We start from the raw sequence: 23,486 nt of genomic DNA, 5'->3' as shown, positions 1-23,486 counted from the left end.
CCTTGAGCATCTTGACCTACATGTGGCACCCGCTGTCTTTACAGATGTCCCTCCGGGCAGCGCAGGGCGCAGGGTGAGGAGCAGCGAGAGCACGGATAGCATGGGGGGCCTGGCACCCGGAGAGCTCACGGCCATCCAGTGCAAAAACATCCCCGACTACCTGAACGACAGGACGGTGCTGGAGAAGCACTTCGGGCAGTTCGTGAAGGTGCGGCGGGTCATGACCCGGCGCAATAAGAAAATGGCCATCCTGCACTTCTTCGATCATGTGAGTACTGCCAGGGAGCAGCTGGAGATCAAAGCTCTGGGGTGCCCTTTATGTCAGACCCCAGTTTGATCAGGCTCCACATCCTTTATTTGGAAGTTAACACCGAGGATTTGTTGCATCACGGGTATCACAAAACAGACACCAAGCGGATCCTTGCTATTTACAACCTGTATTCCCGTGCCACACCAGCCTAAAGTTACGCAGCCGGGTCTGTGGCAGCACCAAGGGCACAGTGATCTCTGCAGAGTGCCCCGCTCTTTGGAAATGCTGCCCTTTTGTTGGCATCCTCAGTCTCGTGTGCTCTCCACTTTCCCTTACAAAAGCAGTTAATTCTCTCTGGAAGCCTGCCCAGTCCTGCTACTTGCTCGTAGGTCTTAGGCAACAGGTTAAAATGCGGAACCCAGACTGTTTTGGGAGTTCATAAATGCTTTTTTTTTTTTTTTTCTGGCAGAAGTTGCACTGCAGTTTTTGGTGGTGTCCTGCTAATAGGCTTTTACACTGTTTTCTTCCAGGCCTCTGCTGCCCTTGCCAAAAAAAAGGCAAAAGAGTTGCACAAAGACATAGTAACGTTCTGGCAAAAGAAGAAAACAAGTAAGTCTCTTGTTTCTAGATATGATAATTGGATGATACGTAGTAAATAGTGGCATCTGCTCTGTTCTTGTTTTCTAATATACTGACGACTCTACCAAGATGATTTCCATAGTTGGAGAGCTAGAGGTCCAAACGTATCACGGTTCTCTCCGGCTTCTAGCAAACTGTTGGGTGTCCAGAGCTTCTGTGAGTGTTGCAAGTTGTTAGAGAAGCATAAAAATAGTTGTCCTGTGTTTTATTTGACATCCTGGGTAGTTCTGTTTCTGCCAATGGCAATTAGTGCATGTGTAGGGGAGAGAGCAACAGCAGTTTAAAGCATGGAGTTGCTTCCAGAATAACTTTTCGACCGTTGGACAGCTGAGATAGCCCTCTCCTGTCTCCCACCATTCCTGGGAGCCAATCTTAGCCTGCAAAGAGTTTTTCTTATATGAAGTTACTCAGTTGTTTTATGAGCTGCATGAATATCCAGCATCTGTAGGACTGTCTTCTAGTATTGAGGAAGCTTTAGGTAAGCAACTGCAAGTCATAGTTGGAAATAGAAATAGGGTGTAGAAGTAGGGAGTTCTTCAGGGAAGTAAGAAAGTGCAATTTCTATTGCGCCTCTGCCCAGAGTGTGGACTGAGATGTGGGCTTCCAGCTTTCAGAAGTGTCCTGAGAACAGAGTTACCAAGTACTCAGGAGTGTCGGTCTGAGTGTCTGTCTTGCTGGGACTGCTTTTCCGCATATAAACAGCTGTATATTGCTTAAACCACAAGGAACGAACAGTGTGCATGGCTGGCTTAGAAAGAACTGAGTTGTAAATGGGAAATGTGAATTCCAGTCCCTGCTTGTGAATAGGACGAAATGACATGTGAATGCTGGCTATTTGCCCCCCTAGGTGAATGTCTGAATTGCCAGACGCTTGCTTCCCTTTCTTTAATTTTATGAACGCTGCCTGTGTAGTTCTGAGATTGTGCCCTGGGGATATGTTTCAGCTGTCAGCAAGTGAATGGTTTGCCACGGCTTTGACCAACCCAGAAACTTGCCTTTGTAGAAAATGAACGGCTGTAGACCTGTCTGAGAATAAACGTCTGGAACCAGCATCTATAATGATGCCTCTGTCATGTTATTCTGGCATTAAAGTCTATAGAAATGTAAATGGGAATATTCTGAAATAACTAGTCTGAGAAAATTTAAGAAATCCAAATGGCTGAAAATTTCTTCGTGGGAGAGAATGTTCTCTGTTTCTGCAAGGTGTAGACTAGGTACTTGGGAAGCCGTGCCAACCCTAGTCTTAGCTTGGATATGTGAAAATAATTACTAAAATGCTTCAGGAGCACTGAAAATGCTCTGACAACTGTGGTTTATGTTGGTGAAATGGATTGAATACCTAGTAAAGAGCTGTGACTGGTGGATTATATCCCAAATCTAAAAGAATTCAAATTCAGACTATGACCAGACTTCATTTACTGATGATCTACTGAGTAACTACAGTTACTGCTGAGCAGTGTTTTACTTAAGAATGCTTTTTCTTTATAGAACACTGAAGCTGACTAGTAAGTGGTAGACTTGGTACAGCTGCTAGTGCAAGTTTCTTGCAAGCATTCTGTGTCTGCATGAAGCTGTGAGTAAAAAATATTATCAGAAAACAAAACCAACTATTGATCACAACCAAGGAGGGTAAAAAAGCTGTTGATAAAATTATTTGCCAAGTACCCACCTTCATGTTTATATGTTACTTCAGGTCCTGCAAAAAGAGAATTCTCATCCAAGGAGAAGAAAGCAGGTGAAGATGAAGGAAGGCAAAACAGTGAAGAGCAAAACTACCAGCATTCCCCACTTAGGAAACCTTTAATAAGATCCTCTGCCAGTGCTGTCATGCCTGGTAAAAGGTATGTCTCTTCTGCTTCTTCAGGCCTTTTACTTCTGTCTGCATATTTCGCTTGCGTACTCTGTTACAACACGAGAAACAGCTGCAACAGCAAGGCATAAGGAAATAGTGAAACAGTGCAGAGCCCAAGTAGGACCAAGTGGCGATGACTGACTGTTTTGAGTGGTCTCGATTAAATTGGTTTCTGAGGTGAATAGTTTTGTTTGTGGACAAATGTTTGTGTGTAATGCGTTGCCTTTTTGTAATAGCTGGTGAGTTTGGGGCATAATCTTTTTTGCAGTTCAAAAGAACAGGCTTTTTACAGGAGGTCTCTGCTTTGTGTGAGGTGCTGATTCTGCAGTCCTGTGATTTTTCTGTGGCACTTCAGTGGTGTGTCTAGTTGGACAGTGGTCATTTGGTATGCATTGTCATAGAACTATAAAATCATTAATGTGCTGTAAAAGAATGACTGTTCCTTGAATATGTTCATATCTAGGCCGTGTAAAATCTCCTAGTGATCCTTGTTGCTATAGAATGCGTTCCCTTTTTTTTCACAGCAAACAGCAGGCTAATTCCTAGATTGAAATGCCAACTGTTGGGCCTCGGAGTGATGGGTATAGATGGATACTCCGTTTACTTGATACATTGTCCTGTGTAAATACTAAAATACTGTTCTAAACAGAGATGTCAGTGCATTGAAGAGTGTACTGGCAAGGTCAGGGCATGTATAGTGTAATAATGATTTAAAAAATCTCATTTTTAGCTCTCCAGCTAAGAAGCCTGGTCTTCGGAAGGCGCTGCAATTTGAAGCAGATCTGTTTGATTCTAGTTCTGAAGGGCAGAACTCAGAGGCCACTTCATTATCATCTCTCAGTAACCTGATCGGGTTAGTGGCTGAGACATCTGAAGAAAGATACCGTCTTCTGGACCAAAGGGACAAAATAATGCGACAAGGTACTGTTATTAATTACAAAAGCTCATGAGTTTATCATCAGCTTCTCTGCTGGGAAGAAATGAGTGCTTGATGTCTGCAAAGCTGTTGTAATGTTATGGTAATAGCTTTGAAATGAGACTAACATGGAACAGTCTGCAAAGGTAGTCTTTTATTTTAATGGGTTGTTGTTCTACAAGAAATTAATGTATACGACAGAAATCCATTTCTTATTGCACACGCGTATTTCTTGTGGATAGTGAATAGCAGACTGTTTATCTTTGAAGGAAATTTTGAGTACTTTGGGGTCTATTTTGAGTTCTGGCAAAATGATCCCTATTAGTAATGGGAGGAAAATCAGCAGGGACAAGGTCAGCTAAGCCACCCCATGTAACTGCATCATCATGTGAGACTGGCTTGCTAAATGCAGGCCTTGGTTTCCTTAGCCCTAGGGGAGGCTGTGTAGGGCGATGTGCACCGATGCAGGTTCTTCAGAGAAAGCTAACCAAAATCTAACAGTGTATCTCTGAAAGCAAACTATTAAAAAAATGAAATTCAATAAATCTCCTCTTGCTTCATAGTTCTGTGTTGTAAACCCTTTCATCCTATTCTTGCTGTTTCAAAGTTGATCCTATTTTTTTATTTAAGGTGTTATTTTTTAACATCAGCAAACACATTTCTCTGTCACTTGACATGGAGTTGTGAAATTGATGGTGTTAGTTTAGGATACAAACAAGTTGGGCTTCTGGGATACAAAACGTGGAGTTATCAGGTTTAGAGTCTGATGTTTTCAACAGAAACTCTCCATACCTGGGTGGGACAGTATAAGAAGTGTTCCCAGATGAACAGTGCAGCCCTGGGACCAGCCCCAGAATGGGGGAAAACCATCCTTGTGTATTTCCAGCCATGCCAGGTTCCTGCTCCAAGGGGAGTCTGGTTGGGAGCCTCTAGAGATCCCTTCATACCAGATTTTTAGTGAACCCTTGCCTTGGCAGCCTGCTTCTTGATGTCCGCCCATTGACAGTGTATGGACCTCAGCTTAGGCAGATGCTGTGCTTTGTGGTGTGTTAACACATTAAGAAAATAGCTTGTCATGAAATCTAAAAGAGAGATGCTTAACGTTACTATTTTAATTTGTAACTTTTTTTTTTAGCTCGAATAAAAAGGACTGATCTTGGCAAAGCAAAAACTGTCATTGGCACTTGTCCCGACATGTGTCCTGAAAAGGAGCGTTACATGAGGGAGACGAGAAACCAGCTCAGTACCTTTGAGTTGCTTTTGGGATCTGACAAGGTATGAATCCTCTGTAAGCAAGAGTTTGCTTTTCTCAGCACATCTGTTCATTTGCTCCTTATATAAAGCTGTCAGTGTTATCTAGTTGATTACAGGGTTAATTCTGGTGGGGAATTTTGTAGACACACACTAATCTGGCTTCTAATTGCCCATTGTAAAAAATGGATGGTGGATGTTTGCTATTTAAGTACTGCAATAACCTTTTCTATTTCATTCCAGAAAAGCATTTAGATCTGTATGTAGTTGTGCTTAGCAGTGTACAAGTTCTGAAGGTGACGAGTGAGGGACTGCCAAGTCAGCTCCTGTCATAAAATAAAATTTACTTGCTATCATAGCAGAACCTACATGGGTTGTTAGTGTAAACAGTGGAAAAACTCCTCTAATAGTCTGCTCCTTGCTAAAGTAAAGGCATGAATGTGATGAAATCTTACACTCCTGATTTTTTTTATTTTTTATTTTAAAAAGACTTCTTGGTTTTCATTTATTTTCTCTGCCTCTTGCAGGTAGATCATGCAGCAGCAATCAAGGAATATAGCAGGTCTTCAGCAGACCAGGAGGAGCCTTTGCCCCATGAATTGAGACCCTCTGAAGTGTTGAGCATGACCATGGACTATTTAGTGACAAATATTATGGACCAAGGGGAAGGAAATTACCGAGAATGGTATGACTTTGTTTGGAACAGAACTCGAGGAATAAGAAAGGTAAGCACTAGTAGATGGAGATGTTAGATGATAGAAAGCAAATGAGCACGATACTGTAAAAAGTGAAGCTAAAACCAATAGTATTTGAAATACTTGAATTGAAAACTGACACAAAGCACAGAATTTTCCAAAAGTAGGACAGGATGACTATGCTTTTTAGCTTTAGTTTAAAGTGCACATAAATGCTTTGTTTATTGTTCTGATTAGGATATAACCCAGCAGCATCTCTGTAACCCGCTGATGGTATCTCTGATTGAGAAATGCGCTCGCTTTCACATCCATTGTGCTCACCACTTGTGTGAAGAGCCAATGTCCTCCTTTGATGCCAAAATCAACAACGAGAATATGACAAAATGCCTGCAGAGCTTGAAGGAGATGTATCATGACCTGGCTAACAAGGGAATTTACTGCAAGAGTGAAGCGGAATTCAGAGGTTATAATGTTTTGCTGAATCTCAACAAGGGTGATATTCTCAGGTGGGAATGATAGATATCACTTAGTTTCTCTCTTGTCTCTGGGAAGAAATTAGAATTAAGTCCCCAAAAAATTGTGATGGAAGTGAAGACCTTAGCTGCAATTGCTTTTGCCAAAGAAAGACTATGGTGTACTGTAGTAATATTGCTTTAATTTGTAGTATGTCATTAAAATGTGTCTTTTCTTAAGAAGAAACTTCTGATTTTTAAATACCTCACCAGAATTTCTGCACAGCAAGTGTAAAAATTAAATACTTTCCTCAATCAAGGAGATCCTTCTTACTGGAGAGATGTACAATCTTCATGCCTTTATCTCTAGTAGAATCAAGTAAAAAAAAAAAAAAAAAAATGTTGTGGGCAGTGTTGTACTTTGCTTTTCTGGTCAGTCTCCTAATTGCCTTCTTCCCTAGAAGCTGGAATGATGTACCTAAATCATAGCATGCTGATTATGCAAGTTTCTTTAGAAGATTTTTGATGAGTTAACTTTGCTGCAGTATTTACTCACAGACATCGGTTTTGGTCTTGACACTTGAAAGTTGCACGTCTCACTTGAAGCTCCTGATTGTAATTCCATTTTGTTATAGGTTGCTATCCAGTTGTTTGTATTGATTCAGGTTTGTCTCTGTCTTTATCTCCGCAGAGAAGTGCAGCAGTTTCATCCAGAGGTTAGAAACTCCCCTGAAGTGAGATTTGCGGTTCAAGCTTTTGCTGCATTAAACAGCAACAATTTTGTGAGGTTTTTCAAGTTAGTGCAGGCAGCTTCTTATCTGAATGCCTGTCTCTTACACTGTTATTTCAACCAGGTAAGAAAAAGCAGATGGATATTTTAAAAAAGCTTTAACCTGTAAAACAGTTTTTCAGGAGGAAATCAGTTCAGAGAGCAAACAACTCAGTAAATATTTAACATTAAAAATAGTTTTGTTCTTGAATCTTAAGTGTTTCTAAAAAATCAAGTTTTCTACTAGGTTATAAAAGACAAGTACTAAAGATGAGTGCTCTTAGTAATTTTTTTCCATGACTGTGTATAAATATATATTTTCCCTGAAAATAATTTGGGGAGCAAAGAAGTGGGCCTGAGACTTTTTTTTAAACAAAACATCAACATGTGCTTTCAGAAGCCCTTGCAAGCTTTTTTTCTTGCACGGGAGTTGCAAAGGGATATGCTCAAAATGAGCAGTGCTGAAGAGGGGTGGAAACTGGAAAGAAAGTGCACAGCACTTAAAGCTAAATCTAAACACTTATTTATGTGTCTGTCTGATGACAAAGTGCTGCTTTCTTGTAAAAAAATATTTCTGTTTTTAGAGTGCACTTAGCAGTTTATGTGACTCCTGCTTTTATCCCTCCCGCCCCTGCAGATTCGTAAAGATGCTCTCAAGTCTCTTAATATTGCCTACACTGTAAGCACCCAAAGATGCACTGTGTTTCCATTGGATCACTTGGTCCGCATGCTGCTGTTCAAGGATTGTGAAGAAGCAACTGATTTTATAAGTTACTATGGCCTGAGTGTATCTGATGGGTAAGTATAAAGGAAAGAGTATCAGTCTGAAGATGCCTACTGGGGTTAGACCAATGTCAAGCAGAGCGTTAAGTGGATGGGCCACCCCTGGAGTTTGTGTAAGTTAAGCACTGGAATAGTGATGAGCACAAACTTCAATAATCTCTTCTATGTGTATTGATATAATTATGAAAAGTTCTTTAATTCTTTCTCCCTCAAGAAATGGTTTTCCTACCATACCCTTTTTTTCAGGCCTGTGCATTTTTATTTTTGTGCTGTACGGTTGAAAATACTTAGGTTACTGGAACTTTGACTATGTATTCCTGCTTCTTATTTTTCCCCAGTGCTTATGTAGAGCTGAATCGCTCAGCTTTTTTGGAGCCTGATGGATTACCCAAGCCCCGTAAATCGCTGTTTGTCAGCCAGAAGCTAACTGTCTCAGTTGGGGAAGTTGTAAATGGCGGGCCATTACCATCAGTGCCTCACCACGTGCCTGTGTCTAGCTTTAATGGACAGAACAAATATACTGGTGGAAGCATCTCTGTGGATCAAGCTAGCAGTAGCCAAAAGTCCAGTGTAGAAGCAACAGGTAAGACTGAATGTGCATTTTAGGTACTTCTCAAGAACATGCTGCTATGTCTGTTCTATGAGTAGTTTTGTTGTTCAAAGCAGAAGTTGTTCTTTGCTCATCTGGGTTGAAATTGCATGGGAATTTGGGTGTAATGAAATAATGTTTTGATTTAAATGTACTTACATGTGTGTAAAAATTAAAAACAAACAAACAAACAAAAAAAAACACTCAGTGATTAATAAATACAGAAAATACTCTGATGGCAATAAGCTTAATTTTACCAGTATAGGTGAAATAACTACGTATTTGGCTGTTTCAGATAGCTGACTTCCCCTTTCAGCTTCCAGGTTTTATATGCTGTTTGTTCCCCTGTGCTTGCAATCATCTTCCCTTTCAAGGTGTCTGGATTTATGCTTTGTCGTTGCAGAAAGTACAGATAGTTTTTGTTTTTTCAAGAAGCATGTGTGTAGGTGCTAGGCATAGTTGTCTTAAAACAAGTTGTTTTGTTATTGGAAATGTATATGGTTGATATTGGAGGCAATGTGCAGTAATTATGAATATTTATGTAAAACATTTAATTTTTTACCTGTATTATATATAATATATACATAGTAATATAGTATATAAATATTTATATATTTATATATAATCTCTCCATATATTTATATAAATATCAATATATTTATAAATATATAAAATATTTTTATAGAATATTTATGCCTAGAAATTGGTTTCCACAATATATAATTATATATCTTCAAGGCAGCAGGCTGCCATTGTGGGTTTGTTTTATGACCTGATGAGATTTGTCAGACAAGCTAGCTTTAAAATATAACAAGCAGCAAAGAATAGTTGAGCTATTTGTATCTGAATGTGTTTCCATTTTTATTTTTCTCTGCTGACTCACCTGTTAAAGAAGTAAGAGTGGAAAGCAAAGGTGTGGATTTAGATGTCACAGCAGTAAGAGCCCAGCCTCAAGCTCATCTTCTGCCCTCACTGTTACCTCGTCCTATTGTGCCAATACTACCTCCTGTGCAGGCAATTTCCCAGTCTGCTGGACAACCTGAGCCTCTTTCTTCAAAACCTCAGCCTGTATACACAGACACAGTAAGGAAATCAAAAATCATAATGGAATATTTGGGAAAAATCTTGAAAATATAATGTAAAGCAGGTGAGACTGATAGGTTGTTTTAGTTGTTCAGAATCTTGACATCATGTAGAGGCAAAAATGGACTCTGCCTGGTTCGGAGTGGCGGGTACTTTAAGATCGTTCCTCGAACTATTCTGAAAAGAAGTATTGTGTAATTTCAGATGCAAGTTTGAAACTGTACCCTGTGTATTTTTGGTGTTTCCCTTTTTTCTCCCTCATGCAAGTTAGGATATGCACTAATGCTGAACCTGTTCTGGAGTGTTGCACTGCTTTGTGGAGTAGAGCTGCTGTATTCTACCTGGATATGGCTACCTTTCAGTAAAGACTAGAACTGGTCACCTGAAATTACGTCAGCTAATACTTGTAGAGCAGTGCAACTCTAAAAGAAACTAAAGTACAAAAATAAGAATTACTCTCAAAATTCACTTACCCTATTTCCTAAATTGTGTTGTCCGTATATAACACAAAAAGTTGCTTCTGTCTCTGAGGTGTTACTGTACGGTTCTAAACTGGTTCTTAAACTCAACCTTGAATTTCCAGGTTGTTGTACTTGATTAACTTAGTTTAGTCTGTAAGTAGAAATACAAATCGCGCAGTTGCCAGTTATAATCACTTAAACAAGGCTGGAGGACCTTACTCCCAATTCATGCGTGCACACCAGCTGTCCTGAGCAGGGCTCCAACTTGCTTCAATTGCTTCCCCTGCTGTGTTGTAGGACATCGCCGAGGTGGTGGACGGGCTTGTGCATGATGTTCTCAAAGGAGAGTGCAGAGAAGTTGGCAGAGCAGGAGCTGACTACGTGACTGCAGCGATCTGGTAAAGAACATTTATTGCTGGTACTCCTGGAGTGTGTCGACAAAATTAGAAATTACCTTAGCAGCACCATGTGTGGAGATCATAAAACTGAGCAAGGTCTATAGCGGAGACAGTCTTTTTGGTACACTGAAGGGAAGCTCTACTTCTCTGCTTAAAATGTTTCTTCTCCAAGGCAGTTGCTAGACTGCTGGATGTGCTGGTGGGAGGGAGCATCTGTATGTCTCTGGTGCAGCCTCCTGCTCTTGCCGGTTGGTTGCCAATGCTAGACTTGGCTTTAGGAAAGTTACTCACAATTTTAGCAATAAGTACCAGCATTTAGACAATAAGATGTAGGGTGATGTTTTCTAATAATAAATAGGATCACTTACACATGCACATGTGCTATTCTGTCTGTGCTGCTCAGTCCCAGCAGGGGTGGTTAGCTCCCTATGACCCCTGATTCACTAGCCTGATGTGAGAATTAACTTCGTTAATCCAGAACTGAGTTGCCAAAAAGGAATTTGACTTAAAAAAAAAAAAAAAAAAAAAAAAAAAAATTTGATGGAGGTGTTTCTTGGCAAGGACTAGAACAAGTTCACTGCTTTTACCCATCTAAGTAAACTGCTGAACTTCTGTTCTTGGCTAGAAGTAATAATAGTAAAATATAATAAAAATATTTGAAATGGGGTGAGCTAAGTGTGGCAGAGACTGTGAGCAAGGAATAAACTGGCTGCTAGACTCTGGTATGGCTTATTTTCTTTGGATTTTAGGTTATTTATTTAGGGAAAAGAAATATGAAAATGAATAAGATTTACTCTTTTTTTTTTCTGTTGATTATTCCTAGTAATGTTAAATTAAAATCAGCGTCCTTGTGTGGATTTTAGATCTTCTCCTAAAGTGAGAAATCTTGATCTTAACAGAATGTGAGGTCTGCACATGGCAAGTGTTTTTGCTAGCCAAGGGTAGATACTAAATTTACAGATGTTCTTGTCTGGCTGGGATGGAACTAACTCTTTTCACAGCACCCCATATGGTGCTGTGTTTTGGGTTTGTGACGAAAGCAGTATTGATAACACGCCAGAGTTTTGGCTGCTGCTGAGCAGTGCTTGCGCAGCACCAAGGCTGTCTGCGTGCTTGAGTGTATTTTCTTTTTTTTTTTTTTTTCCTCTTCCTCATTAAGCTGTCTTTATCCACCAGTTTTCTTGGTTTTCATCTTTTTCTCCCATGCCCTGCTGTGGGGTGGGGAATGAGCAAGGTGAGGCAGGCGCTTGGCTGCTGGCTGAGATCTGCCTGCCACAGCAGAGCAAGGGCGTGCTTGAGAAAAGCACAGGTGTGTGGTGCCTTCCCCGTGAGGCTCCCACTTGCGGCTTCCTGGCATTGAGAAGAGAATTGCTGTTTCCATGCAGTACCTCGGAGACCACTGTGGAGGAACTGGTGGCTGAAGTGATGGAGGAAGTCCTCCGACAAGTGGTTGGAAGCACGCTCAGCGCAGAAAGGGAGCGTGTTAAGGAGGAAAGGCGCAGAGTGGAGGAAGAGAGGTGAGCTGCTGCTTTTGCTGTGGGGCAGGGTGGGCTGCAGCTATCCTTAGGCTCCATGAGGACAGCAGGTGCCAACGTGAGTCCTTGTGCCATGTACCCAAGCCCTGTGACTTTATCAGCTGTCAATACCGCTCAGTTTGTCTCATGTTGAACTGCCCTGGGGTCACTTAATCTGTCCCTTCTCTGTTCTGAGGTAATCTGCTAGTTAGTGTGTGTTAGCCTCACGGAGCTACTGTTAAAATTGTGGGTTGGCATGTTTAGGAATTTTTATTCACCCTGAGCTTCCAGAGGGGGAGATGCATTCTGGCCCCACTGTACGCAGTGAGTATGCTACTGAGATTGCTACTTGTCTGTGGCTTTTTAAGCAAGAAAAAAAGAACCCAAATCTTACCTGTATGATGATAAGACTTGGCTCCACGCAAGCCAGTTTTTAATTTTTAGAGGGAGAAACCAGCTAAGGGGAGCTCCATTTTAGGTGAGTTAACCATGGGTCTGCGTGTAGTGTTTCTGTAGCAAAGTGGCAGGCTTGCCAGGTGCTACTTGTGTAAATGTCTTCTCTGTCCTTCTAGGCAAAGGCAGGAAAGAGAACAGTTAATAAAGCAGCTGAGTCAGTTGGTGGGTATGGAGTTAATGGAAGAAGTAATAAACGAGACTGTTCAAGAAGCTTCAGCCAATGAGTTAAAGTAAGTACGACATCCCATATGCTATGCTTTGCTGTAGGTGCTTTCTAAAGGGTAAGGGTATAAGGGAGTGCTGAGCTCCTTGCTTGGCCTTCTCCAAGCTCATCTTCCATAAACTGCTTTAAAGAGAGGGGAAGTGTACTTGCCATGCAGCATATTGCCAGTTTGCCATTTCAGTTGCAATCCTCCCAGGTGGAGGTGATAGAGGCTTTCTCTTGGACAAGGCTGCCCTATATGCTTGCTCTTACTCTGCCTCCCTTACGGCTCAGCTGCAGACCTTTCTTTGGAAGTCTGTGATCAGAGTGAAATCTTGAATGACTTCAGGTTTGGTTACAAGCCTTACTTGGACGGGCTGTAAAGTACAAGGAAAATCCCTCCTCTTTGCTAGTTGTGCTGGTGGTTTCTCTTGTTTGTGCTACAGCTAGTTGTTTTAGTACTTGCTCTGGTGTTCACCTCGCTAGAGGTCTTGATTTTATTTTGTTTTGAATTAGATGTGCCTTAGAAAGAGACCGGCAAGCCCGTATTGCCCGCTGTTCGGAAGAAGTCTGTGGTCATGTCATGGACCACTTCCTGGAGGATGAGATTTTCCAGATTGCAAAGGAAACCCTTCAGGAGCTCCAGTGTTTCTGCAAATATTTGCAACGGTGAGTGGCCATCCTCTGATACAGCTGTTTTATTCAGGAGTCCTGGCAGGGAGTGGTTAATAGGGTTTAAACTGCACCTATCTGGCTGTGTTCTTTTTGAGATAGTTTTTGATGTCTGGTTGGCTTCGGTAGAAGGGTGGGCTTACGTTTTTGTTACCGGTCTCTAATGTTGCTCAGCCTTACATAGGGAGTGGAACATGTCTCATCAGAGTCAGGTAATAAGCTTCATCGGAGACTTCAGCTTCATTCTAGCTAGAAATATGTGTAAGGATGCTGAACCCTTTTGGATGCTGAACATGTATGGTGGGCAGGTCTCATCCAGTGCACAAGCTGTGAGTTAGCAGCTGTGTGCACAACAGCCAGAGCCTGCTGCACTACCCACACACACCACCTCACCTTTTTCCCATGGCAGACTGGGACTTGTGAGGTGTTTGAGAGCCTGATCCAGTCTGAAGAGCAAAGATGAACACCATGATGGACTGCGGTTCGTTAATGGGACCTTATTTTTTCTCTTTTCAAGGTGGAGGCAGGCAGTGGCAGCTCGAACAAAGCTGAAACGTCAAATGAGGGCATTTCCAGCTGCTCCCTGTTGCACAGATCCCCAAAATAAACTGAAAGCTCTGTCCCCCAGTGCTGAGTGGCCTATAGCCATGGAGAACTTGTGCAGGAGACTTGTAAACCTGGGGAATGGAGGAAAGCTGGGAATCTCTTGCACGAGGTAAGGATACTTACGAGAGCGGGTGGCAGTCTGATTTTTGGAAAGTAAGTTCTCTTCTTCCATTGTGAAAGTTAATGTTTTTGCAATACAACTTGTTTTTAAATACCTTTCCCAGAAGACCCTTTCTGCACAAATGCCATGAAAGACTGAAAACCCAAAGAAATCACTCTTCTATTAACTGCATCTTTCTAAAGCATATGCAGTAATTCTCAGGTCTTAGTGTTCTGTAAAAGCAGTATCTTTAGCTATAGTTACCCAAAAAATCACAACAAAGGATCTTTTGTTTCCAGGCTGAATTGGATGAGAAACAAGACAGTGCATGAAATTAGAGTTTGTCACTTCTACCAGCAATTGTTAAGGTAAGTTAGTGTTTGATCCTTGTTTTCTTTTTAAGAAAACTGTAAGAGAAATGCCAGAGATCCTGAAGGTGTCATCTCAGAGTGGCAGATCATACTCAAGTAGCCACTAGCGGCCTTGCTTCTCTAAGTATTTTCTAGATAAGGGAACTGGATGGTAAATCCCTGGAAGTGTTGGCTGTCTTATCCTAATGCCGTGGGTATAACTTGGAGGATCTGGTGTGTGTTTGTTAAATTTTGCCCCTGGGTGGGATAGGAGGGGTATAGGGAGAGATGATTATATAAGCAGTTATCAGTCTGGGTTGTGGCACAAAGGGATTGACCTTGGTTTTAAATGTGCAGCAGGAGACTTGGTTTTCATGACTTGCCATGCACTCCAGTGCCCTGCGTGTTCACTGGAGATGGGTATTTAAGCAGTGTGGAGGTGAAGTGATATGTGTATTGTCCCACAATCCCCAAAGCAAGGCTCAGTTAACAGACTTGGCAGCTGCAATTCCTCAAGGAGAGCTGGGGAAGGAAGGAATCTGGGGTGTGGTGAAATATATGGGCAACAAAGCTAAAAGATGAAACACAACTTCAGAGCTTTTTGAATTAGACAGTAACCAGTTGCAGTATTGTAAGTTGTTCGAGGCAAGAAGAACATTCTCCAGGAGGGGGATGTAGCTCTAGGGGGTCTTTTTTTTTTTTTTTTTTTTTTTTTTTTTTTTTAACCAGCTTCTATCTCTCTTTCTCTCTTTAAGTGATTTAGCTTGGACTCCCCTGGATCTCACCTCATTAATCACTGAACATATACCATTTCAACAAGATCAGATATTTTGGAAAGTGCTATTGGTTTTGCCAAGTGATGAATATGCAGAGGATGATCTCAGTAGGTAAGCAGAAGAGATTATTTTCTGACTCCCTTTCTCAAGTATGGCAGTGGAATGGAAGAATAGTAGTATGTAGCCCTTGATGTATGCTTTTACTCTACCATATCAAACCTCTGTATTTTTTTTCTCCAGAGCACTTGAAAGATACAGCTAGAATTTTGGCAGTGGTCCATATGGTCTTCTGCTGTTGTTCATTGAATAGCATTTGCTCATATTGAAAACAGAAAATCTTTAGCTAGGTAATATTATGGAGAATTTAAGGACATCTGATAGACGCATAGCAATATCCAGGCATTGTGAGGGTTGTAATAGATTCTGGTATCTGAGATGTGTTGTTGCTAAATACTTCAAAATGCCATTTAACAAACAAACAAAACCACTTTCTTGTTTGCTAGAGTATTGGTGGATTGGTTTAAGACCAAATTTATTGGAGACAAAAGCTGGAAGAAAAACGCTTCATGTGCAGAAGGTAGAATTCAAACACTGACATTATTTAATTCTCCTGGCATGCAAGGGAGCAGAAGCATTAACGTCAGTGTGTGTGTTAAGGTAAGTGAGAGCAATTTTGTGATACCTGACAGGCTGTAAAAGGGGGTGTGCTCTTTTTCAGTGGATATTGTTTGGGAGCTTCTCATGCTGTGTCCTGTCAGACAGAGGTAATACTGGCAGGGATAGGGTTGTTGAAAAGGTCTGGAGAAAAGTGTGTATTTCTCCTTGTTTCCAGTCAATCAAGTAATACCTGCCTAAATACAGTTTACCAGTAGAACCTCAATCTTCTCAATTTCCAATGCCAAATCAGGTACATCAGGTGCTGAAGTACACTTCTGTGTTCACATGCATCTGTTGAAGACATCTTTCTTACAATCATTGTCTGAAGACTTGTAGAGCTCCTGGTAATTAATATCAAAGTTGAATGCTAATAATAGTGAACTGCAGTTTTCAGTAAATTTCAGAAAATTGCTTTGCTTAGTTATTTTACTGTTGTCATCTTTGTTTCTTGTATAGGTGGTACATGGTGTGCTCTCTGACTCTGAGCTTGATGCAGCAAACATGCAAAAAGACTTACTTGGAACCAGTGGACTCATTCTTCTCCTGCCCCCTAGAGTAAGGAGTGAAGATGTTGCAGAAGAAGATGTCTACTGGCTTTCAGCTTTGCTGCAGCTGAAACAGTTGCTTCAGGTCAAACCTTTCCACCCAATAGTTCCTTTGGTGGTTGTAGTCCCCACTGCGGAAGAGGCCATAGAGAAAGAAGTTGAAGAAGGTACATAACTGTTTGTTTTTTTTTTTTAAGACGTAAAAATAACGTGAATGCTCAAGGTAGAACTTTTGTGGCTAGTGTAATCTCAAATACAGAGCCTAGCAGACAGAGACGGTGAAGTACAATGCATTTTCACAGCTTTGGTAGAAATCCAAAGACTTTAACAGTTGATCATGATGGAAAGTGATGAACTCTTCTTTGGCTTCCAGTTGTTCTTAGCACACAATATTTGATCTTGAGAGTCTAGGGGAAGGATGGAGAAGGAAAACATGCTGGGAACGTATACAGTGCGTGCAGTTGGGTCAGAGTAGAAGATAAATATTTTGTTCTTTCTCTGTGTACGTGTGATGTTTTTTTTGTTCTTTTTTGTTTCTTTATTTTTAAGGTTTAATGCTTCAGGACTTGATTTCAGCCCAGCTTATTTCAGACTACATCATTGTTGAGTTATCAGGTTCTATCAATGACTTACAAGGAACAAAAAGGGTAAGAACAGTGGATTGGAACATGAAAACATACTCAATTAGTTTATAATTAACCTTCCTTAATTACTAATGCCTTGGATATTTAACACTAAGTGTCATGTGTGAGAGACATAGCAGGGTGGGTTGGAGAGGTGGGTGAGGTTAATGTTTGAGAACAGCTGAGCTGACGTGACTGCAGCTCCAGCCACTGTATTCCTTGATCACAGTGGCTGAGGAAGGTCCCTAGGGAAAGAATGTGCAAGGAACGAAGCAAGCACAGGGTGATGCTCCCCTGCAAACCCTTGCAGCTGGCATCTCTGTGGTTTATGGACTGCCAGGATCAGGCTTGACTTCTCTGGGTTTAGTCCCTGTGAGCTAACTCTTGTGAATCTGCCAAATCTTTTCTTGACCCCAGATAAATTTTTGACATCCCCAGCATTCTGGAGCAGAGAATTTCATGGCAAAATGGCACCTTATATGAACAGCCTCTGCCTGTCTGCTCCTGAGACCGCTGCATGTGAATTAAATTTGAGACCACCTAGCTGGAGAACAATTACTGCACATATGAGAATGTTGAGAGAGAATCTATTTGTATTTTGCTGCATAGAATCTTAAATTTTGTTACATCAAACACAAGGTTGTGGGATTGAATCATTAGTGTCTTGATCACTGTGAAGTTGGGTTTCCAACCGCTTGTGTTTTGTGTGTCGTAGATTGCTGCAGCTGTGGGCTGGTTGGTTTCCCAGTGCCCTAACTCCCTTAAGATCTGCAGTCAGACCCTTCAGGAGTACATTGAGGATGGGATTGATGGTGAATTTGGCAAGCGCTTCTACCTTGACTGGAAGGAGAGACGTTTAGCTGGCCTGCCATCTCAGGAACCCGGGGCCATCATAGAGCTGTACAACAGTGTGCTGCAGTTTCTTTCAGATGCAGCATCCTCAGAGCATCTTTGTGACTTGTCTTGGCCTGTTACTGAGTTTTCAGAGCCTGGGGGTAACAAGCTCTTACCCCACCTGCAGTGGAACATGCCTGATCACCTAGCCTGGCTGAAAAAGGCTGTGCTGTCCTTCCAGATCCCCTACCTAGACCTGCCTCCGTTAGGTGGTACGTACTTGATGTTGTGGCATCATCTTTGCTGCAACATGCACGCATCATTTCTCTTAAACGTGTCTGCACTGTGTTGAGCCATCAACTTCTTATATGTGCGGTCTGGCTATGTCACAAATTCTCACAATCCACTTGGTTTTTGTTTGTTTCCTGTAGCTCCTTGGAGTCCTGTTTGCCACATGATTTTTCAGTATGTATCTCAGATCGCTAATTCTTCACATACTCAACCACTGATCCAGTCCCAAGTGGAGAATCTGCTGAGCAAAACATATCAGAAGTGGAAAAACAGGACATTAGGGAGCTCTGACGGGCCTTCTGTTGATGAGATCCCTTGGGATGCTATTCTGGCAGTCTGCATTGATCATAAGCTAAGAGACTGGAAACCACCAAAACTGCCTGTTGCACCAGGTATCTTATGTCCTTCTACAGCAAGGATGACACTTCTTGCATAAATGTTTAATAACTTGGCAGTGGTGCATTCATGCATCATAGTGAGTGGGTATCAATGTAGCAGGGATGGAGCTTTGGTCTTGATCTTTTTTTCGTGTTGCAGAATGACAGTGTGCTTACTGCATGTCTTTCTGCTATTCAGTGTATACTTATTGTTGATGATGACTTGAGCTTGTGTTCAGCACACTTCTCTCTGTGTGGAGAAATACAGTCAGTCTTTCAGTCTTCTCCCAGGCAGAGCAGAGGGTGTTTAGATTCACCCACAGACCGAGAATTGGTACTTGACAAGCCACATCAGCTCAGATCATCTGAGATGGCAGACTGCCACTCTTAACGAACACTTCCGTGGATTAATGAAGCTTGTCTTTAATTCTGTTTACTTTCAATTTAAAAGTGTGTGGACTTTTTTCCATGCTTTGTTAGGCTTAATTATAGAGAGTCTCCTTTGAAATGGTTACTGAACTTGCTGAACACTGTGCTTAGATGCACCAGAATTTTTAAAATGAAGATGAAAGAACATTTTATGCTCTTCCTCAGTAATGTGGTATATTGAGCAGTAAAATAGCTCAGGACAACCCTTATTTTTACATGCTGAGTACAACAAAAATCTACTTGAACGGGAACACATTATTTTCCCTCATATTGGCTTTTTAATACTAAAGCTTTCCTTTTGAAGAGAAAATCTGTACTGATAATAAATGTTGTTTATTCACAGAAGCAGTAAGTGAAGATGGACAGATTCGTGTGTACTTCTTCAAGGAGCATTTACAGAACTTCGCTATCCCTTACGCGTGGGAACAAGCCAGACTGCGCACGCAGGAGGAGATCCGGCAAGGCAATGAGAGGTGAGATGGCTGCTGACGCTGCCCAATTGGCATTCAGCTGCCCATGAAGCCACCAGAGCTGCTTGGTGAATTCTGAGGAGGTTGCTCAGGGCCTCTGTCACGGTCATATCCTGTTATTGTGATGTCATGAACCAGTACGTGACATTCTCTTAGAACGTGCTTTTGTACATCTCCTTGTAGGATGTAAGGGAAAATGCATGGTTGAGGGGCGAGGCTGCCTTAAAGCTATATGTCCATGTGGTATTAATGGATTTGAGAGCTCTCAGGAGCCTAGCTCAATTCTCTAGCCCTGTTCAGAGTAAAGCCAACCTCTCTTCTGTCTCAGAAGCTTATCTGTTGCTCTTTTGTATAGCAAATACTGGATGGGTACAGTTCTTTGAAGTGAATCCCAGTCAGATTTGCTCTTCTGAAGTCCCACTTGGTGGTGGTGGTTTGTTAGACCCTTGTACTATAGTCTATGTCTCTGTTTGCTTTTTACTCCCAGATATTTCTATGCTAGTAGGGAAAAAACAAACTCTTAACAATTTCTGTGTTTTGTTTTTGTTCCCCTCTCCCTCTCAGGTCAAGGATAAAATCTACTGTCTCTTTTAAGAAACCCCGTAGTGTCTCCATGATGCCAGAACAAAATGGTGCTGGCATGAACATGCTCTTGAGTCAAGAAAGGAGCATTCCCAGTGCAGATCCACTCACAGACACAACCTCGGCCCAGGACCTTCTCCCGGAGCGGCTGTTAAGACAGTTGCAACAGGAAAAAATGGAAAGCAGAAGGTGAGTTATCAGAGCAACATCCTTTCCTTGCAGCTCCAGCCCACAATTGTTAGCAATTTTTAACCTGAATGCACTGGGAAGCTGAATTCCAACAGTGCTAAGAAACTAGGTTGTTTCTTAGACTATCTCCAGATTCATCTTCCTTCATCAAGCATATCAGTTCCAAATTACCAGGGTTGTCTTTCTTGTCCTTCTTACAGTTACAGGCCTGTCAGTCTTACTTCAGTACCTGGTAAAATTATGGAGAAAATTATTAAAAAACACCTGAAGGCCAATATGGTCATTGGTCACAGCCAACATGGGTTCATGAGGGAAGGTGCTGCTTAACAAACTTAATTGCTTTTTATGACAAGGTCATCCATGTAGTTTACCAAGGGAAAGCTAGTTGATGTAATTTTTTGGATGTCAGTAAAGATTTTGATAATGCATCTCAGAGTACCCTTCTGGGCAAAATGTTCAGCATGCAGCTAGATAAAAACACAATACAATGAGTGGAAAATGGCTTTTTTTTTCTTTTTTCTTTTAATAGCAGTTGGGGATGTCAGTCAGTGTTGGAAATGACTGCTAACATCAGATCCTTCTTGCAGACACCTCTGAACCCCCAACACTTATTTTACCTTCTGGTTACAAGAGCAAAGCCAGGTGGCAGCGTAACTGGTGCTCCTGATCTTTCTCTGCAGGTTTGAAGAACAGTTGCAACAATGTCTAACTGAGGACACTGAGCCCCTTGGAGACTTCGTGGGTCTTCCACTCTACCTTCCCCAATCCCTGGTCTCCACCCCAGCTATCACTGGTCCGTTGATCAGGAGTTCCATGTCACCTGTTCAAGGGGTAAGAAAGAATGTGCTGAGAACTTAACTGTAGCTATGAAGAGTACTGTGCAGGCATCAAACCTGCTGTAATTGCAAACCATTAGTGGGAATAACCTGACTGGGTGGTATTAGACACACTTGGGAAATGAAGAACTGAGAAATTGTACCTTGAAAATAAGGAGGGATTACTTCGGTAATTCCAGAAAGGGGAGTATTTTCCGTAGACCTGAAATACTGTTAACATGTGTGATGAACTCCTGTCTGCTGCTGGCAGCTCTAACAGTATAATGCCACAAGTGAACTTCGAGAATCACTGTTGCGAGTCAGCTTCACCCAGTTAAAGGAAAACTGGGTCCAGAAATAGCAGAACATGCTATTTTTATCATACATCCTTTGGGAATTAGGGGGGGGGGGGCTGACCTCTGTGGTTATCCTCAAGTAGCAGAACAGTAAGCTGAGAAGTCCTTTGTTGGTTCTAGATAACGCAACTTCCTCAGTCTCATCTCTCTCTCCTTTCTGTCCAGGCTGGAAGTCAAGCAGGATGTGAGCTGTTGGAGGACAACCTAAGCCCCATACTGTCGGACAGACTGAAACACTTGCAAAGGCTCCTCAGAGCTAACAGGGAGGGTGAGGTTGCTTCTGAGCTCCACCTGTCTACTCTGATGGACATGGTGGATATCTGAGCAGAAATGAGATACCTGTGCAGACCAAGAAACTTGGTAAAGAAATCCAGGGCTGAGTGATTCAACAGAGGAACTCCTGCCTAACATTAGAGGAAAAAACGTGTCCTGGGAGAAGAACATAGCAGGTGCAGGGTCTGGGCCGCTCCTGCATGGCTGCCTTGCATAGAAAGGATGTACAGGGGCATTCACTGTGTCCCTTTGGCTCACAGCGGAGGTTTGGCTGGTCTGGGATCCCTTCCTTTTAAGCTGACTTGTTTCATAGCTGTGGAGACAAGTCAGATGCTAGTCATGGAAAGCCGTAAACTGACACAGCGGTGTTTTGTTCCTTTCTACCAACTCTCATCAATTGTCAATCAGCCAGGAAAGAGGCGATGAGTTGGTTGTCCATATTAGTTCTGTATCAGTTTGTGCAGAGTAGTGATGCTCTCCTTGTACCTAGCTTTTGTTCTCTCCCTTGCCTTCATAACACTGCAAGAAGCTGAGCAATGCTGCTGTAGGACCAGGATTTTTTGTTTGTGATCAGATCTCAATTTCTATAGAAATGCGGATATGAGAATACTGTTGTGAGGAGTTAGTAGAAAATAGTTTTGTGGGAAGCATGTAGTTATATTTAACCTCACCAGGAGAAAACAATAAGGTAGCAAGGACCCCTGAGAGCATCAGAGCAATCGGTCTCCACACAGTCCACAGGATGCTGTCCCAGCTCTGTGTTTACTTGATGCATAAGCTACCTTGCAGCAGCAGCACCTTGGTTTGAAGGGTTTTTAGCTGCTTAGGAATATCAGTGATCATTCTGAAGTAGTTACAACATTTTGATGGTTTTTTTTTTGTTGTTTGTTTGTTTGTACTTAAGTGCTCTATGCAAATCCAGAAGGACTTTCGTGCTGCTGGGCCCTAGTTTTGTTATGTTAAATATGTATAGCATTAAAACTAAATCAGTTGCTTATTCTACAGACTAATTGTCATGCCTGGAATACAAGGCATTTTCTTCATTAAACAGCTACGGAAGAACAATTTTCCTTTCTGGAAGAGCTCAGAATCCCGTCATTCTCTAGTTTTTATACAGCTATAGCTTTGAAAATTGAAGACCTTTTGGTTTTAGTTTAATATTGATTCCATGTAAATAGTGTGAAGATGTACTTCATGGTTGCAGTACTCTAGTACAGTAATCTTTTTTTTAAAAAATTGCAACAGCAGCAGATTTTTCTCATTGCCACCTGGTGAAATACAAATCACTGCTGCTGTCACTGTAAACACTGATTTATAACCGGACAGGTGAGATCATTTGTCTGACTTGCTTCTAATTTCATTTGAAATTCGGTCCACATCTGTCAGCTACTTCCCCAAAATAATGTTATATTTTCATATAGTATTTGCTGTTTCTCTTACATGTAGTGTTAAGGCACAATTGCTACTTGCAGTGGAAATCAGAAAGTTAAAGCTGAAGCGGCCGTGCTCTGAGATGTTCCTACTGCTGGGGTTTGTTGGGCTGAGTTTTGTTGACTTGTTTCATGTAAATGTCCTTTGTACCTAATAAATGCTTTCTGTGGCTTGAATTTGGCTCTTGCCTTTTTGTTACATAGAACCTACAACTACTGTGCTTTTTTTTTTTTAATTTTATCTCTAATCCAGCAGATTAGCTGCAGACAGCCGGGGGTGGTGGGCAGCAGGGAGCCAGAGCTGACCCCTGTGGGCAGGGGACCGGCAGCAAAAGGCCCCGACGAGGGTGGGATTCGAACCCACGCGCGCAGAGCGCAATGGATTAGCAGTCCATCGCCTTCACCACTCGGCCACCTCGTCCCGCCCCACCGCGCCGCCTGCCCGCCCCGAGCCCGCCGCCCCCCGACACGGGCCCGCCCCGCCCCGCCCCGCCCCGCTGCAGGCCCCGCATGGGGGCACGGCAGCCAGCGCCCTCTTAGCGCAGCCGGCAGCGCGTCAGTCTCATAATCTGAAGGTCCTGAGTTCGAGCCTCAGAGAGGGCAACGCATTTTAGTCTTTTTATTTTTTTATTTTATTTTATTTCACAGAATCACAATCACAGAACTGTAAGATCATCGGGTCCAACCTCCCGCCAAAGCAGGTTCCTCAGAGCAGGCTGCCCAGGTAGGCGTCCAGACAGGCCTTGAATATCTCCAGAGAAGGAGACCCCACAGCCTCCCTGGGCAGCCTGTTCCAGTGCT

At 42.2% G+C, this 23,486-nt stretch overlaps 1 protein-coding gene across 1 annotated transcript; it reads left to right on the top strand.

Annotated features, from left to right (window-relative positions):
* Positions 1-47: 47 nt before the first annotated feature.
* Positions 48-22,941, top strand: MCM3AP (minichromosome maintenance complex component 3 associated protein). Its single transcript, XM_082762982.1, has 27 exons — positions 48-268; positions 781-859; positions 2,583-2,730; positions 3,472-3,662; positions 4,793-4,932; positions 5,436-5,633; positions 5,841-6,109; positions 6,747-6,909; positions 7,462-7,622; positions 7,946-8,190; positions 9,089-9,279; positions 10,038-10,138; positions 11,524-11,655; positions 12,225-12,338; positions 12,827-12,979; positions 13,500-13,697; positions 13,988-14,056; positions 14,794-14,925; positions 15,318-15,471; positions 15,928-16,183; positions 16,566-16,663; positions 17,355-17,745; positions 17,905-18,156; positions 18,914-19,043; positions 19,605-19,811; positions 20,492-20,642; positions 21,148-22,941. Exons 1-27 carry the CDS (start codon positions 101-103, stop codon positions 21,304-21,306), a joined length of 4,650 nt encoding a protein of 1,549 aa, XP_082619108.1. The 5' UTR covers positions 48-100; the 3' UTR covers positions 21,307-22,941.
* The last annotated feature ends 545 nt before the right edge of the window (positions 22,942-23,486 follow it).

This window comes from Aythya marila (assembly GCF_965140915.1).
Source record: "Aythya marila genome assembly, chromosome: 6".
In the NCBI taxonomy this organism is placed as follows: Eukaryota; Metazoa; Chordata; class Aves; order Anseriformes; family Anatidae; genus Aythya; species Aythya marila.
The sequence above is the reverse complement of the archived record's forward strand: the minus strand, read 5'-3'. Positions and strand labels throughout refer to the sequence as shown.

What these genes read in the sequence shown, in the direction of transcription:
- MCM3AP (XM_082762982.1), top strand. Translation starts at nt 101, where the DNA reads ATGGGGGGCCTGGCACCCGGAGAGCTCACGGCCATCCAGTGCAAAAAC. An exon ending in GCTGTCATGCCTGGTAAAAG is followed by an intron (nt 2,731 to 3,471) that starts GTATGTCTCTTC and finishes TCTCATTTTTAG; the next exon opens with CTCTCCAGCTAAGAAGCCTG. An exon ending in ACGTCAGTGTGTGTGTTAAG is followed by an intron (nt 15,472 to 15,927) that starts GTAAGTGAGAGC and finishes TTTCTTGTATAG; the next exon opens with GTGGTACATGGTGTGCTCTC.